General features: G+C 40.3%; 1 protein-coding gene across 2 annotated transcripts in view; it reads right to left on the bottom strand.

The window, feature by feature from the left end:
• Positions 1–16,285, bottom strand: part of CEP126 (centrosomal protein 126) — a 1,197,756-nt gene extending 1,181,471 nt beyond the window's left edge. Inside the window, exons 1-2 of one of the 2 annotated variants that reach the window (XM_044070978.1) lie at positions 16,201–16,285; positions 15,652–15,785 (exon numbers count right to left, since the gene is read on the bottom strand). In XM_044070978.1, the coding sequence (XP_043926913.1) occupies positions 15,652–15,734 (83 nt within the window). In that variant the 5' untranslated portion in view covers positions 15,735–15,785; positions 16,201–16,285. The other variant, XM_044070976.1, reaches the window with a different exon arrangement.
• Positions 16,286–16,576: the final 291 nt, after the last annotated feature.

Genomic DNA, 16,576 nt, shown 5'->3' with positions numbered 1-16,576 from the left:
ACAAAGGTTGACTCTCAGATTCAGTGGTAGTCAGAGCCGGGAGCAGTCCCATCTGGATCTGAGTTCCGTGGGATTTTCTCATCCTATTTATGTCTGCCTCGGATAAACTTCTGGAAGATCTGAGAGAAGATGTGGAAGACAGAGGTCTTGAATGCGTATGTGGGAATCCCTCGAAGAAGCAGTCCCATCTGGATCTGAGTTCCGTGGGATTTTATCATCCTATTTATGTCTGCTTCAGATAAACTTCTGGAAGATCTGAGAGAAGATGTGGAAGACAGAGGTCTTGAATGCGTATGTGGGAATCCCTCAAAGAAGGATGAAGGGAGCCAAGAAGTGACCAGATCCAGTAGGAGGACAGGTGATTAGATCCAGGGTCGTTTTAATTTTGAAATAGTCAGATCTTATTTTTTTGTATATCTTAGTTGGTGGATCCAAAGAAAGAGCTGAAGAGAATGTGCGACCCAGAGACCTCTTGTGAGATTCTTTACATTTTAAAAGCCGAGTCTGGCTTCTCCTTATCCAATTTCTTAGACTGGGTTTGAGCCCCAGCTATCAAAGCATGAGGAGTAGTAGTAGAAGGGAGAAGGCCCTTCAATACCAGCTTGTTCTTCCTGTTAATGAGCTCTGCAATTAAACCCACAGCAAATAGAGCAATTTGCAACAAAACGTGCAGCTCCCAAACGATATACACATTCCGAGTGTGGGACTTTATATCTACAAGTGATGCATTTTTTAAAATCTGAAGGCTCGTCAGCCATACTGGCTTAACTAAGCTAAATCGGAAAGTAAACTACAAAAGTTACTAATCTAAGTGCTTTTTTAACAGAAGAAGAAAAAGGAAGGAAAGACCGCAACCGACAATGGTAGTGTAAGAATTACTCAAATAAACAAACAAGATATATTGCTTTTATACAATCCCATTATTTGAAAAAGACGTTAGTTTCCTTACAAAAACCCTACCACAGTAATGAGAAACTTTTTTTTATTCTGCGATTCTCACTAGCACAGAGTATCCTGGAACACGTTGTGGTGTTCTGTGTTTGTATATGTATACAACATGATGCTTGGGAAACACATCAGTAGCGGGTGACACACTGTATATTTTTTGTAAAGACATCAGTTTACCTATGGATGCTTGTGCACAATGTGAGAGCTTTAAGGATTTCTGTTTAACTTTGATAAATACTGCTTTTCTTTGGGGTACATGTGTGTGGGTGCACATATGTGCATGCATGAATGAATGTGAGTAGGTGGACTAGTTATTTGACTTATAGTATGTAGCTTAAGCAATTTAGTTTATCTGCTTAAGTAGTGTGGAAATAAATGAAGGCTATATTTTTTTGTCGACAAGAACATTTTCTTTGATTCTGCAGCCAGACTTGTTCCCATGGGTAATGCTGAAATTTTCAATAAACATGTATGGCAACCAATTGCTGTTTTTTTTAATATTAATTTGTCTTCATTGTATAATATACAGTATTAACTTGCATTATATTTCAAACACTTTATTTGCCTGATTAAGACAATAAAAAGTCAAAATAGGCTATAATTCTCCCAAACTGTGAAAGTGGGGACCCACTTAGTCCTTTGTGACAAAAATAGAATCAGTGATAGCAGTGTCTGTGTCCTGCTGATAGGAAGGCCAACAATCCATGATCTATGATCTTACCATCTGTACAGTAAAGGAAACTAAAGATAAAACACTATTCCATAACCATGCAATACCTGCTCAGATTGAGAAATAAATAACTGTTGTGCAGTGTAACAGTTATAATGGATCTGCTAGAACAACAGCCTGACATGTTGACATTTCCCAGTCATAATTTATTAATTACTGTACATTACAGAAACTGCAGTTTACTATCAGAAAATGAGGACTGATGTAAACAAAGTATGCATTCTGTTTTATAGCATTTTTTGTGTGTCATGAAAAACATAAATGGAGAAAAGGAAAAAAACACAGATATTCACACCACCACAGTGCCTACATACATGGTATGCTAAACAAAATCCTAATGAGTTCTTAGCTTGAGAAGATATTAGTAAGAGCAACATATTAATGCTTAACAACACAGCTGTTTACCTGTGGCTTATGTGGAAAAGTGTTATTGAATATCACGGCATGAATACAGAACCATAAAGAAAAACACTAGACACAATGAATAACTGCTTTCTGGGAATCCAGAAAATTGTCACCAGTATGAAAGATTATTTCTCAACTTCTTAGTGCAAGAATCTTGGACAAAGCCAAAAAGCAACAGGGGGAGAGTGAACGAAAGGCCCAAACTCAGGAGCAGATTTTAAATTTTGCTCTTATAAACTTAAAAAATTGCAAGAATAGCAGGTTTGCATTAGCATGCATTCTCTAAAGACTATGAAGCCTGACATTCAAATGCCTGCCATTATTTATTGGCTTCAGTTCTCAATGATTTGCCAGTAAAGTCACAAATTTTGAGAAAAAGACCAAAAATTATGAGGCAAAAATCTGGACATTCTGAGAAACTCTGGGCAGTTAAGTGGTATATCTGAAAGCATAATTTACTCAAAGGCCCCCACATCCACCTTGTACACCGACAGATTCATGCTGCCTTGCTTGTTTCATGGCTAAACTTAGTGCGTCTGTGTCAGTCAAAGTTCACTAGTGACTTCTCTCAAGTCAGACAGGTCTGGTTTGTAAGTGGTGGTGGGGCGGGGGTGGGGGGTCCTACAACTGCCAGTTCTGAGAACCTGGGCCTAATGAATCTCTCAAGATTTTGCTTTGGCTGAAAATGCAGTAATATGCATTCAAATGGTAAGCATTGCTGGTAATTTTGAGTCTGCCAATATGATTTAACAGTGGACACCTGTAGAAATGTACATACATGTGGGCTGTTGAGGACTTCTATGCTAAATTTGGGAAGGTATGTTCCCATTCATGTTTCAGACATTAAAGGTTCATAGTTTCATAGATTAGTACTAGGCTAACTGCCGTTGTAGACCATTTCAAGCCTAACCAATTAACCCATGTGAGAATCAAACCCTGTACCTTGTGTCTGTAAAGAAAATATCTTAACCATTATGCCAAACTCCCTGTTTGCTGGTAGTATTGAAACAATGGTACATGTTTTTATCAAGCTTGAAACTCACAAGGGTATTGAGAATTATCTAGTTGGAAGACGCTGCAGGATTTACTCATAGTTTGGAATGTACAGCATCCAATGAATTGTTGTAATTTATACAAAACAGAATAACTCACTGCATTGTACAACATAAACACAGCCCTGCTTATTGATAATTCTATGGTGAAGAAATTTCATGCAGATCATACCCTACTATCATCTTTGGTTTTTAAAGTTCATCAAAATTGTTTGCAAAAATAAGGAAAATTAAGTTTCTCTGCATTCTAGTCAAATAAGATATAAATGATGCAGTGAAACTATCTATACTAAACAATATTCATGATGATTAACATTCATGTTTGCAATACATTGCCATTATGTATTGTTTTAACTTATTACAAACACTTCCAGGTATTCCTACAGTTACTCATCCTACTGATGCCTCTAGGTGTCAAATATTGCTTGCTCATATTTGAATTAATAATTCCAAAACCATGCTACGTGCAGTGTATTAAATATATGTCATCTTAAAGATCGCACAAAGACAAACACAGCTGTATTGATATAATTTGATCTCTGTCTAGTGTAGGTAAAACAATATTAATTGTTATGCATACAATTTTTATTTATATTGCCAGAAATGTCATATTTTCTGAAATATAAGGTTTTTTACAAGATATTGTAAACTTAATGTCTTTTGTGTTCACTGTGACTTATAAAATCCAGTTTAAGATCTAGAACCCAAAGAATACTACAATTATGAAAATGATTTGTGCAGTGAAGACTCTGGCGTGGTGGTGCAGCGGTTAGCATTGTCGCCTCACAGCAAGAGGATCTCCCATTCGACTCATCTGGAGCGCCTTCTGTGTGGAGTCTATATGCCCTCCCCACGGTCGAGTGATGTTTGAAAGACATGCAGGTAGGTGCATGCGCGAATGGGTGTGCCTTCTTTGAAGGTTGGGCGTCGGTCTGGCAACTCGGCACCGTGAAAACCTACTGCCAATCATTAGCAGACCGGAGTTCCGCTGTGGCGACCCCTAACCGGGAAAAGCCGAAAGACCATTTGTGCAGTGAAGAATCTGATATTTACACTTCTGCTATAATCCCTATAGTTCCAGAGAAATTAACATTTCATGTGAGGACATAATTTGAATGAATGCTACAGTGAAACTCCCCACACCTCCATTGAAGGGAATGAGTTAAAGTTACTCATGTTGATTTCCTACAAAATAACTTGTAAGGTCTTTCTCTGACAGCTTGCAAAGACTTAGAAGATATGCATAAATGAAACATCATCCTTGTATATAATGTTTTTCTGAATAACTTGATGATGACACTGATAAAGCATAACTCTAGGTTTTCAAAGTGAACTGAATCGGAGTATGGTTAGCACTGCTTTCCATTAAAAAAAAAAGATGCAGACATCCTTTTGACAGACAAGTACATTGTTGTTAGTGTGCTGTGGAATATAAGTATGTGTATACACATAGTAGGGTGATCTGTACAGCTACATATCAACTGGTTGAGCTTTGAGCTTTAGTAGTATAAGCATAATCATCTTGGTGGATCACCAAGGCTGCGATATCATGGTAGGATTATTGTAAATTGTGAATCTAGACATCACAGAGTCATGGTTCATTGCATGTGCATATATGCTTCATTATATTTAAATGAGTACCTTAGGAGTAAACATGTTATGAAACCGTTTAATAATATTTCAATTATTAACCATGGGCACTAATAATAGTTATTTTGCTACATTATGTGCTCCAGACAGCAAACATTTTATCAAACTTGGATCAGAGCTACATACATGGATGGCTGCAATCTACCCAGTTGTACTGTCAGTCAGACACTGCAGTGTTTATACTTTTAAAGTGCAGTTTTAATTGTCTTAAATACTTGCTTATTTTATAGGCACTTCCTCTCCAATGTCCCTGATTTTCTAGAATGTCCATGATCCTGCCTCAGCGTTTTGTTTTCATAGGTTGGTACTAGGCTATCGGCCCTAGGGCCTATACAAGCCTAACCAAACAATTTCCCGGATATTTCGTCCCACAATATTTACTTCCCTGGACCTCTGTCTGATGTGATCCCCGGGGTGAATTTCCTATCTCCCATCCAATCGTCAAGGTTCCTTTTGAAGAAGGCCAAGGAGGCGCTCTGCTCGACATGTATGGGCAGTCTATTCCAGAGTATGGAGAGTCTCTGGGTCAGGAACCTATCCCTCCAGTATGTTTTGTTCATTGTGAGGACAAGGTTTAGATCCCTGGAGCATTTGGCTCTGAGGGATTGGGATTTCTTTAAGTGAAGCATGTCCAACAGCTCAGGGTTTGACATGGCCTATCCCTCCAGCATGTTTTGTTCATTGTGATGACAAGGTTTAGATCCCTGGAGCGTGTGGCTCTGAGGGATTGGGATTTCTTTAAGTGGAGCATGTCCAACATCTCAGGGTTTGACATGGCCTTGTATGTTAAGCAGAGATCACCTCTGAGTAGATGATATGCCACAGTGTATAGCTGGAGTTTTTTTTAGATGGTCAGCATAGGGCATCTGCTTTAGGCCTGTGATTCTTTTAGTGAGGTATTTCTGTGGCCTTTCCAGCTGTTGCAGATGTCTTGTGAGGTACATACCAAACAGGGCGTTGTACTCTATAATGGGTCTAATGAGGGATGAGTACAGTGGGACAATGATCTCCTTTTTTCTGGATGAAAAGCCCTTAGTGATGAGGTGTGCCACATAGAAGGATTTCCTAACTGCTGTGGCAATGTGGTTATCGAAGGCGAGACCACTGTCCAATTGTGTCCCTATGTCTCTCATCACACTTTTGGTGTTTAGTGTACTGCCACCTATGTGGTAATTCATGGGTACATGTTTTTTCCCCAAAGAGGATAACTACACATTTCTTGGCATTACGCTTGAGCTCATAGCTCTGGCACCAAGCATCTGTTTGTGTAAGGGTAGACTATCCACATCATTTGGGCATTCAATAATGGCTCCCAGTTTGCAGTCATCTGCGAACTTTGTTAGCCAGAGTCCCTTAGTGGTGGGCTGTACTTCAGAGAAGTAGATGCCAAACAAGAGTGGTCCCAGGACTGAACCCCGAGGTACTCTACTTGTCTGGAGCTGGATTTGGAGTCGGCTACTTTTACAGTCTGGGTTCTGTCAGTAAGCCAATTGGCAACCCATCAAGTGAGTAGGGATTTATGCCCAGCTTAGTAAATTTATCTATGATTCCAGAGTGGGGGATGGTGTCGAAGGCCTTGGTGAGGCCCAGATAGGCTGTGTGGACTGCCTCACCCTCGTCCAGAGCTCTGGAGACTGAAATCGAAAAAGTCAATCAGGTTCAGGAGACAAGATCGGCCCTTCATGTACCCAAACTGGGTGGGATCCAGTGTTTGAAGGTTACCAACGTCTTTATAAGTTCCATGACAATGCGTTCCATGCCATTGCAGATCAGGCTCGTCAGACTGATGGGACGGTAGCTCCCGGGATTCAAGGTGGATCCCCCCTTGTGGAGTGGGATAACTGTAGCTGTGCGTCACTCAGTGGGCATGAAGCCTGAGGTGAGGCTATGATTAAACATGACACTTAGGTGAGGTGCCAGTTCATTTTGTAGTTCATGTAGTACACAGCCCGGGATGTCATCTGGTCCCATGGATGCTGTATTCTTAGCTTGGAGAGTGCAGTTTTTACCTGTGTGGCCATGATTACCGGAATTTGGCAATCTTTTGGTATTGAGATGGGCCCTTTAGGGGGTGAAGTTGGCACTAAACTGATCTGCCAGGATATTGGTAATATCCTTGGGATCAGTATATTTAATGCCATTCCGTTGTAGCTCAGAGTAGATCTGAACATTGCCATTTAGATTCTTGACATAACTATAGAATGGCTTGTGGTTCTCTTTGGAATCTTAGGCAATTTTATTTTCGTAACAACTTTGGAGGATTTTATGAGGTATCTCAGCTTCTTACTGAGGCTGCTAAGGGAGTTTTTTCCATCCTGGGATTTTCCTCTTTTCTGCAATAGGTTATCCTTCTGTTGTATAGTTTGTTTATGTCAGGGGACCACCAGATTGGCTTCCTTTTTTTTTTTGGAGGGGAGGTTCTTGGTTCTATTTGGGATGGCATGATTCATGCAAGAGTGGATGTTCTCGTACAGTGCCTTAGTGTAGGATTCAGCAGTCGAAATTTTAGCTCCGTCTGCATGGGTGCCATGAAGTTTGTCACTTCTGACTTAATTAGCATGAAGTTGGCTTTGGAGAAGTTTTTTTAAGGAGGTTTCCTTACTGGGGGGTGGGCGTGGGATGTGGATGTCAACTCTTCAAATCTAAGAATACAGCATCCATGGGACCAGATGACATCCCGGGCTGTGTACTACATGAACTACAAAATGAACTGGCACCTCATCTAAGTGTCATGTTTAATCATACTCTCACCTCAGGCTTCGTGCTCACTGAGTGGCGCACAGCTACAGTTATCCCACTCCACAAGGGGGGATCCACCTTGGATCCCGGGAACTACCGCCCCATCAGTCTGATGAGCCTGATCTGCAAGGCCATGGAGCGTATTATATGGAACTTATAAACAAAGATATTGGCAAGCTTCAAACACTGGACCCCACCCAGATTGGGTTCGTGAAGGGCCAATCCTGTCTCCTGAACCTGATTGACTTCTTTGAATCAGTCTCCAGAGCTGTGGACGAAGGTAAGGCAGTCCACACAGTCTATCTGGACCTCGCCAAGGCCTTTGACACCACCCCCCACTCTGGAATCATAGATAAACTTACTAAGCCGGGCATTAATCCCTACATCACTATATGTTTTGCCAACTGGCTTACTGACAGAACCCACACTGTAAAAGTAGCTGACTCCAAATCCAGCTCCAGACAAGTGACAAGTGGAGTACCTCAGGGTTCAGTCCTGGGACCGCTCTTGTTTGGCATCTACTTCTCTGAAGTACAGGCCAAAACTAAGGGACTCTGACTAACAAAGTGCGCAGATGACTGCAAACTGGGAGCCATTATTGAATCCCTAAATTATATGGATATTCTACAAAAGGGCCTTACAGAAACAGATGCTTGGTGCCAGAGCCATGGGGTCAAGCTCAATGCAAAGAAATGTATAGTTATCTCCTTTGGGAAAAAACATGTACCCGTGAATTACCACATAGGTGGCAGTACACTAAACACCGAAAGTATGATAAGAGACTTAGGGACACAGGTGGACAGTGGTCTCACCTTCAATAACCACATCGTGACAACAGTCAGGAAATCCTTCTATGTGGCACACCTCATCACTAAGGAATTTTCATCCAGAAAAAAGGAGGTCATTGTCCCACTGTACTCATCCCTCATTAGACCCATTATAGAATACAACACCCTATTTGGTATGTATCTTTCAAGACATCTGCAACAACTGGAAAGGCCACATAAATACCTCACTAAAAGAATCACAGGCCTAAAAAAGATGCCCTATGCTGACCGCCTTAAAAAACTCCAGCTATACTCTGTCGCATATCGTCTACTCAGAGGTGATCTCTGCTCAACATACAAGGCCATGTCAAACCTAGAGCTGTTGGACATGCTACACTTAAAGAAATCCCAATCCCTCAGAGCCACACGCTCCACGGACCTAAACCCTGTCATCACAATAAACAAAACATGCTGGAGGGATAAGTTCCAGACCCAGAGACTCCCCAGACTCTGGAATAGACTGCCCATACATGTCAAGCAAAGTGCCTACTTGGCCCTCTTCAAAAGGAACCTTGACGACTGGATGAGAGAAAGGAAATTCACCCAGGGGATCACATCTGTCACCCTGCTAGACAGGGGTCCAGGGAAGTAAATAGTGTGGGACGAAACAGCCAGGGAATTGTTATGGCTAGGCTTGTATAGTCCCTAGGGCTGATAACCCAGTACCAACCTATGAACCTATAAGGGTGATTTGCTTATGGTCAGACCTGACCAATGAAGGGGTGACCACTGGTGTGCAGCATCAATCTCCCATGTTGGTAATGACCAGGTCTAGGATATTGGAGCCCCTGGTGGGACAATGGATTAGTTGATTTAGGGCATTGGAATTTATGAATTCCAAGAACCGTTGGGAAAAGGTGTTGGTACCTGAGCAGTTTTCCCAGTTAATGGCAGGGTAGTTGAAATTACTTAGTATTAGGGTGTTTGGTTGCATCTTAATATTTTCTAGTATGTTTAGAAAGGTGTAGTGAGAATCTTGGGGCATGGTGGGGGATCTGTAGCAAGCTACAGTTTGGATTGCAGTCTTACCTAGTTTTAGTTGCATCTGGAGAATTTCAGATGCATTGTTTTGGACAACTAGCCTGGAGGTGTGAATATCCTTGGTGAATATGGACACTCCTCCACCTTCAGTGTTTCGGTCTTGGTTTGTTGGCCGAAAAGTGTGGTAAGAGTTGTAGCCTGGTACTGCAGGGGTGCTCTCTGGAGTCTTGAACCAGGTCTCAGTTACTGCATAGATATCGATGTTCTCCATTTTTAGGAGTGCCTCGAGAGAGTGCATTTTGAGGTTTAGACTTCTAGCATTGAGTAGCATTACCTTCAGATTTTGCATGCCTGTATCTGTTACGGTGGTGGTTTTGACCTTCGAACCTTGCCTAAAAAAGGCACTATAGGGGTGGCAAGAGCTTTAACATGTAACATGAATCCCAGGGGTGACAGGTGCAGACCATCATTGGCAAAGCATCGTGGTTTGTCGATCATGTCGTCCCAGGCAGACAGATACTGAATCCCCTTTGAATGGCACCAGAAACTTAGCCAATTGTTGAAATCAATAATTTTGTCCTTATACTGTGGTATAATTCTGGGCAAAGACAGGATGCTACTCAGGGCTACGGTCATACCTGCCTGGGCCACATGATCCATGAGCTCTTCCATGTCTCTTTTCATGTAGTCCAGGGAGGTACGTCTCAAGTCATTCACTCCAACATGGACAATGACAGAGTTGTATTTGTACTTGTTGTGGAGTGACTTGAGTGCATGCGTTATGTGGCGGATCCTGGCACCCGACAGGCAGCTGACTGTAATTTTCTCCTTGCTCAGTCTGGTGAGTGGGACATCAGTGTGCCTGACTAGAGTCACCTATGACTAAAGTATTGGGTACGTTGTCTTGCCTTAGGGGCTGTTGTTGGGTAGCACACTGGTGTTGAGAGCTGTGTGTCACTTTGGTTGTGACTGGTGCTTGTTTTCATTTCAGCTTCGGAGGTCCTTTTTGCTTGGGCAGGTTAATGTTAAGGGCGTCTGCATAAGTGGATTTAATGCTATGTGTGGGTGTTGATGGTGTGGGTTTTGAAGGGCTATGTGTTGCTTGAGATGTAGTGCAGGTGTTAACCTTCTCCTCTTGACTGACTAGCACAATCTTGGCTGGAGAGAGATTTGCTTCCAGTTTGGCTATGTAAGTGCATCTCTCACAGGTTGTAGTGTTGGGTGGTAGTTGGAGAGGGTTGTCTGTGTACATGAGACAGTTGCTGCATTGCCCCAGTATGCCCAGGTTCACCAGGTGGACAGGAGAAATCACTGGAAGCTGACCCTTGGACATGCCTGTTTAGGTGCTTTTTTTGTAAAGTACAAGAGCTATTTTCCCTTACCTTTGCAAGGTACTTTGCAATTATAGGCTGTTTAGTACCTACGATTAATTTCTCCTTATTAACAAGGAGAGCTGAGTGCTTGTATCAGTTTAAGGCTTCCTAGTGCTTTCCAGCAGGTTCTAGAGCAAGTGCTAGTCACAGGGGTTCAGATTTTAGTGCTACTACAGAGAAACCAGCCAGTTCTAAGGGAAAATTTGAAGAGCAAACTTTCTGGCAACTGGAATAGTTTAACCGTAGCCCCGCAGTGCTGTACGATGTGAAAAATGCGCAAACACACACGTTTCTAAACCAGAAAGTTGAAAGGGATAGAAAACAGCCCAAAATGGCTAATGAAATTACAATTTTAGAGCTGGAAACCACTCCTCTAGTGTTAGATAGGCAGTACAATGCTCACCACTCCCACTGGTAAGCAGTAGGACTTTCCTCTACCACAGCAAGATCTGAATAGCTCTGAACACAGACAATAAAGTCCTGAAACCAGCGAAGCCTGGGATCTGGACTATACTAGCTAGGAAAGGCGGGAAACGAGCAAACAAGATAGTATTTTTTTTTTTTGTTAAAACACGCTAAACAATGCAATAATACAATAAATAAACACAAAAAAGGCTAACACACGAGTGTATAGCCCTAAACAGTAAATGCAATTAAAACTCTACAAAATTAGCAATTTAAAGCTTTTTGAATGAAGCAAGGCAAGTGCACAACTGAAAAACGATTTAAGAGGCAGTAATACAGTAGAATAAGTAGCTAGTCTACATATACAGAAAAGTCTATATATACAGAAAAGCAGCTAAAACACAAAACAATTCAGATGCAGTGCAACCTTGAGCACTTGAGTTGTAGCAATATTAAGGCAAAGACAGTTTTAATAAATACACTAAAATATACTCTATATTTCCAAAATGTTTGAGAGGCACAGTCAGAACACAAGGCAATTCAGGCAATTTTTTTTTGTAAGAAAGGGAGAAAGGAGGAACCGAATGAAAGAAACTAAGTGGGCTGGCCTTCTCAGATGTTCTCTCTGTATTAGGTAGAAGCGAATGACAGTAGACTGGGAGGAGTGTCCCAGATCAAATTTACAGTAGGGGTGGGCAACTGCAACACACCTCATATTTGTGATTTTGTGTTTAACTAGTGAGGATTATCAAAATAACATTTTAAACTTATAGTATCACACATCCAGTACATGCAACTGTTTGAATGAATTTCTCTAATACTGTATATGAAGACAACAATTTATCTCACACCTTGACAATTCTTTTACAAAATGTAAAGAATTAACATGTCTAGCATTTCTTCAACTAAAAACGTTAGTACATCCAACTTTTCGTCTTTACATTTTATGAAAGACATTTTCCTTCAAAGTTATATTTTTATTTTAGGTGCTAAATCTCCCTGTTAACAGACTCCCCCAACCAATAAATCTTAGCCCATTTACTCCCTATCAGCAAGAATGTGACCACTGACTTAAAGCATGACATCTGCATTTGAGGCATGGACAACAATGGAACTGCTAACAAGAAAGAAAGAAGAAAAAATCCAAAGAAACACATAAGGATAATCCAGCCAAACCAATGTTTGTTCACACACTGGTTTAGCAGCTTCATCACTTAACTACAGACAGACTTCATCAGAACACATTTGATTAAAATCATGATGCTATTAACAGAAAATCATCATGTGACAAATACAGCAATTCCTTAACGGTGAATAAAATTACATTAAAAACTAAGTACTTGATTTAAAAATAATACATAAGAAATGTACACAAACACTTCATAGGCCCCATTACGAATATATATGTTGCAGTAGATATCTTAATTACAATGTATTTTAATCACTCTGGACAAAGGGGAGGGACACTGTTGCTAGAAATGTCTGTGCATATAATGCGTCCTAATGTAAAATACTGAAGACAAAAGAAGTTGTCAATTCATCTTTTTTTAAGTAAAAATGCAAAATAAATAAAAATACATGCATACATACATAAATATATCTCTATAAATAAATATAACTCTGGGGGTAACCAAAGTGCTGCGTACATAATGTTTACTGGTGATGTTTCAACTTCAGGGACTTCGAGGATGCTTATTAAAGCTACACCACCATCAATTATATAACCTTTTCATGTGAAAAATAAAGACTTTTTTTCCCAATTTACTACAAGAGCGCTTATACAACGCATTATTTTAATTATTTAACCCCCAACCATTACTAGGGAACAGGTCATCAATGCACTTTCCAAGGCCAAAAACATTGTAATGATAGACCTAGATAACATCCCGGGATGTTTAATAAACAGCATGAAGCATGACTTCTTTGGTCCACTTGAATCACTTTGCAACTGGTGCCTACAGACAAGTTTTGTGTCCAAGGAACGGAAGATGGCTACAATTATTCTCTTGCACAAAGGAGGTCCAACCACTGATCGGGCAAATACAGGCTCCTTAGTCTTACCAGCCTCATATCCTAGGCCATGGAAAGAATCATCGTAGACATGATAAATGAGGACATAGGTAACCTGCAAATTTTAGATCCATCACACTTCGGCTTTGTTAAAGAAAGGTCATGCCTATTAAATCTAGTGGACTTTTTTGAGACAGTCACCAACGCACTGGATGAAGGTAAGACTGTACACACAGCTTACATCAACCTGGCAAGGCTTTTGATGCAATAGCCCACCTGAGAGATATCCAAATGACTCACTGATAGGACCCAAGAGGTCAAAACAGGTGAGACCACCTCTACCAAGAGGCCAGTTACTAGCAGAGTCCCTCAGGGTTTGGTACTGTGACCGCTCCTTTTTGGCATCTATTTATCTGAAATGGAATGCTGAAGGTTTATGGCTAAGTTTGGGTTATCATCAACTCCCCTGCAAACACTAGCATTCTTCAAGGTCTATCTCTGAATAACAAATGCTGCCAAAGCCATGCTTTTAAACTCAGTGCTGAGAAATGCATAATTGTACCCTTTGGGAAGTCAAACATCCCAGGTAATTACCATGTTGATAATACACCCTAAGAGTTAACCCAGTGGTCAGGGATCTAGGTACACACTTAGACAATAGCCTTCCCTTCAACCACCACATGGCCACAGTGGTGAGGAAACACTTTTATGCTGTGCAGTTTACAAGTAATAGCATGGCATCCAGGTCCCAAAAGGTCATTATCCCACTGTACTCTGCCCTTATCAGACCAATCATAGAGTACAATGCTCCCTTAGGTATGTTCTTCACCAGGCATATGCAGCAGCTGGAACAACCTCAGAGGTGTTTTACTAAAAGAATACAAGGAGTAACAAACCTGCCTTATGCAGAGCGCCTTAAAGCTCTTTCCCTCTACCCAGAATCCTCTAGATTGCAAAGGGGTGGTCTATGCCTGGCTTACAAGGCATCCGCAAAACCCACACTTACAAATCTCCAACATATTCGTAAGTCAAAAAGTACCAGAAATGCAAAGTCTATGGACATTAATTTTGTCTGTGATTTAAACAGAACATGCTGGACAGACAAATGTGTGTCCCAGAGACTGCCCCTCCTGTGGAAAAGGCTTCCCATCCATGTGAAGCTGAGTTTGTCTATTATCCAGTTTAAACACAAACTAGATCAGTGGATGGGGTACAGGAAGTTTACACCGGGCCTGGCACCCATGTCCCTTACTGACAGGGGTAGGTTGTAAATGCAAGGCCCTCAATGCCTTATTTGGATACAGGACATTATTATTCTTTCAGGAAAACTTGGCTATTGTTAGTAAGGTCCCCAGATCATTAGCCTAGTAACAATTTATGAATCTGTGAATCTTACATCTGCTCGTATATATTCTATGGCAGCCTTATTAGAGTTTTCCTTACATATAAGATGTCACAAGCCAAGCATCTTGCTATAAAGACCGCATTTTTTTGCAAAACAAAATTAATAATGGTCTCAAGCAAGCTGTTAATTTCTTATTTCATGGTCTACCCATACCTCTCAACCGGTTAGATCAAGAAGTCTGGACAAAGTCATAAATAAGACCGCATTTTTTTGCAAAACAAAATTAATAATGGTCTCAAGCAAGCTGTTAATTTCTTATTTCATGGTCTACCCATACCTCTCAACCGGTTAGATCAAGAAGTCTGGACAAAGTCATAAATAAGACCGCATTTTTTTTGCAAAACAAAATTAATAATGGTCTCAAGCAAGCTGTTAATTTCTTATTTCATGGTCTACCCATACCTCTCAACCGGTTAGATCAAGAAGTCTGGACAAAGTCATAAATAATGGGGGCAAAATATGGACAATTTTTTTAAATATTATTACAAATTTAGAAAGGTGATAAAATAACAGGTACAAATTAGCATGAATTTTCTGAGATGTATAAAGTCTGAAATTAAAATGGCTGTCATTATTTTCTGACTTCAATTCTCACAGATTTGCCAGAAAACCCAAGTTATATGAGGAATAGCCCAAAAATATGAGGCAAACATCTAAACAGTTGAGCGGTAAGGGTCATCCTTTTTAAATCTACGTTATATTACTTACATTCCTAAACGATAATGAAAAGTACCCTATATCAAATGGAAACATTGCTAATCGCTTGACAAGTTTTTTATAACACTGTATTTCGCATAAACAAACTGAAAAGATGTTAAGAATGTTTTATCGCACACACTGTTAACTGTTAATTTCTACCTGCCACCCACATAATTTATGCGCAATTTACAGACTGGACATCTTTCATCACTACTGCTACAGGAACAGTTCACTCCACAGCACAAGCCAATACTGTTTCTTGTTGTGTGTTGCTGCTTATATAAAGGGTTGTAAATAATGTAAGTAGGACTGTTAAAACCCGTTCAATATAAGAAAAACACTTACATTTCATTATCCACATTAAATGGAGCAAGAAAAAGATCACATTACTTACTTCCTAATTATTCCTAAGTAATAACAAGGATATGAGTAGCGATCAGAAGACGGCGACGGTCTTTGCATCATTCTACAAAAGGAAACTTCCCAACTATCACAACACCATATCAGCATTTCGGACTAAATAGGAGCATTGCTGTTACATAGCCATATGTCGGCAAGAATCTGTTACAAAAATTAAAAAGTAAACTTTTCCTTACATTTTAAATTGGCACTGACTACATCAAACATTGCTGTAGTCTCTTAAGTTTCTCTTCACAAGACAATCAACCCTACGCCATCTTGACGCTGTCCCCATAGCAACATAAATCAAGAACAACAGGAGCTTTAGACATTTTGTTCTATGTTTTGAAAGACAGTACGAGCATAGATCTCAACCTTCCATCTCCAAAATTTAAAATGTGGAACACAAACTAAGAGCTTACTAACAACCTCAGCTAGGAAGGGCATAGGATGGTTAAAATACGCGTTTTTTACTTATAAAACGATATTTTAATATTATTTACTTCTTTTTACAATGGGTATCAGCTAAAAGAATGGCTAACACTGAATGTGTAACAGACTCTTTTAGAGTTACAACCTGTCCCACTTTGCGAGGGAGTCTCTCTGGGTAGTTGAGTCAGCTTTGTATTACATTACCACACCGCGATTTTCGCGCAGGAATGGGCGTGGCCTACATGATTGACATGACTGAGTGACAAGACATGCAGATTATATAGCGACATGGTGAATGTCAATTGTGAATATTCACTTTCTGACCGTTTTTAACATAGGCTTCATGCTTTTTATATTATCTCTAATTAGAGTTACTACAACCTTTAGTATACCATATGTAAAACAGATGAAATAAACTTGTCCTCATTTTCTACATTTATAAGTGCACCGCATGTGAACCTTTGGGTGTCTGACTTGCTTTGTCACTTTGTACTTGACCACTTGCTGTGTTGTAGGTAGGG

Source organism: Protopterus annectens, chromosome 5.part0 (genome assembly GCF_019279795.1).
Source record: "Protopterus annectens isolate FY-2018-M chromosome 5.part0, PAN1.0, whole genome shotgun sequence".
NCBI classification, from domain to species: Eukaryota; Metazoa; Chordata; order Ceratodontiformes; family Protopteridae; genus Protopterus; species Protopterus annectens.
Note: the sequence above shows the minus strand (reverse complement) of the source record. Positions and strands in the feature narration are given on the sequence as shown.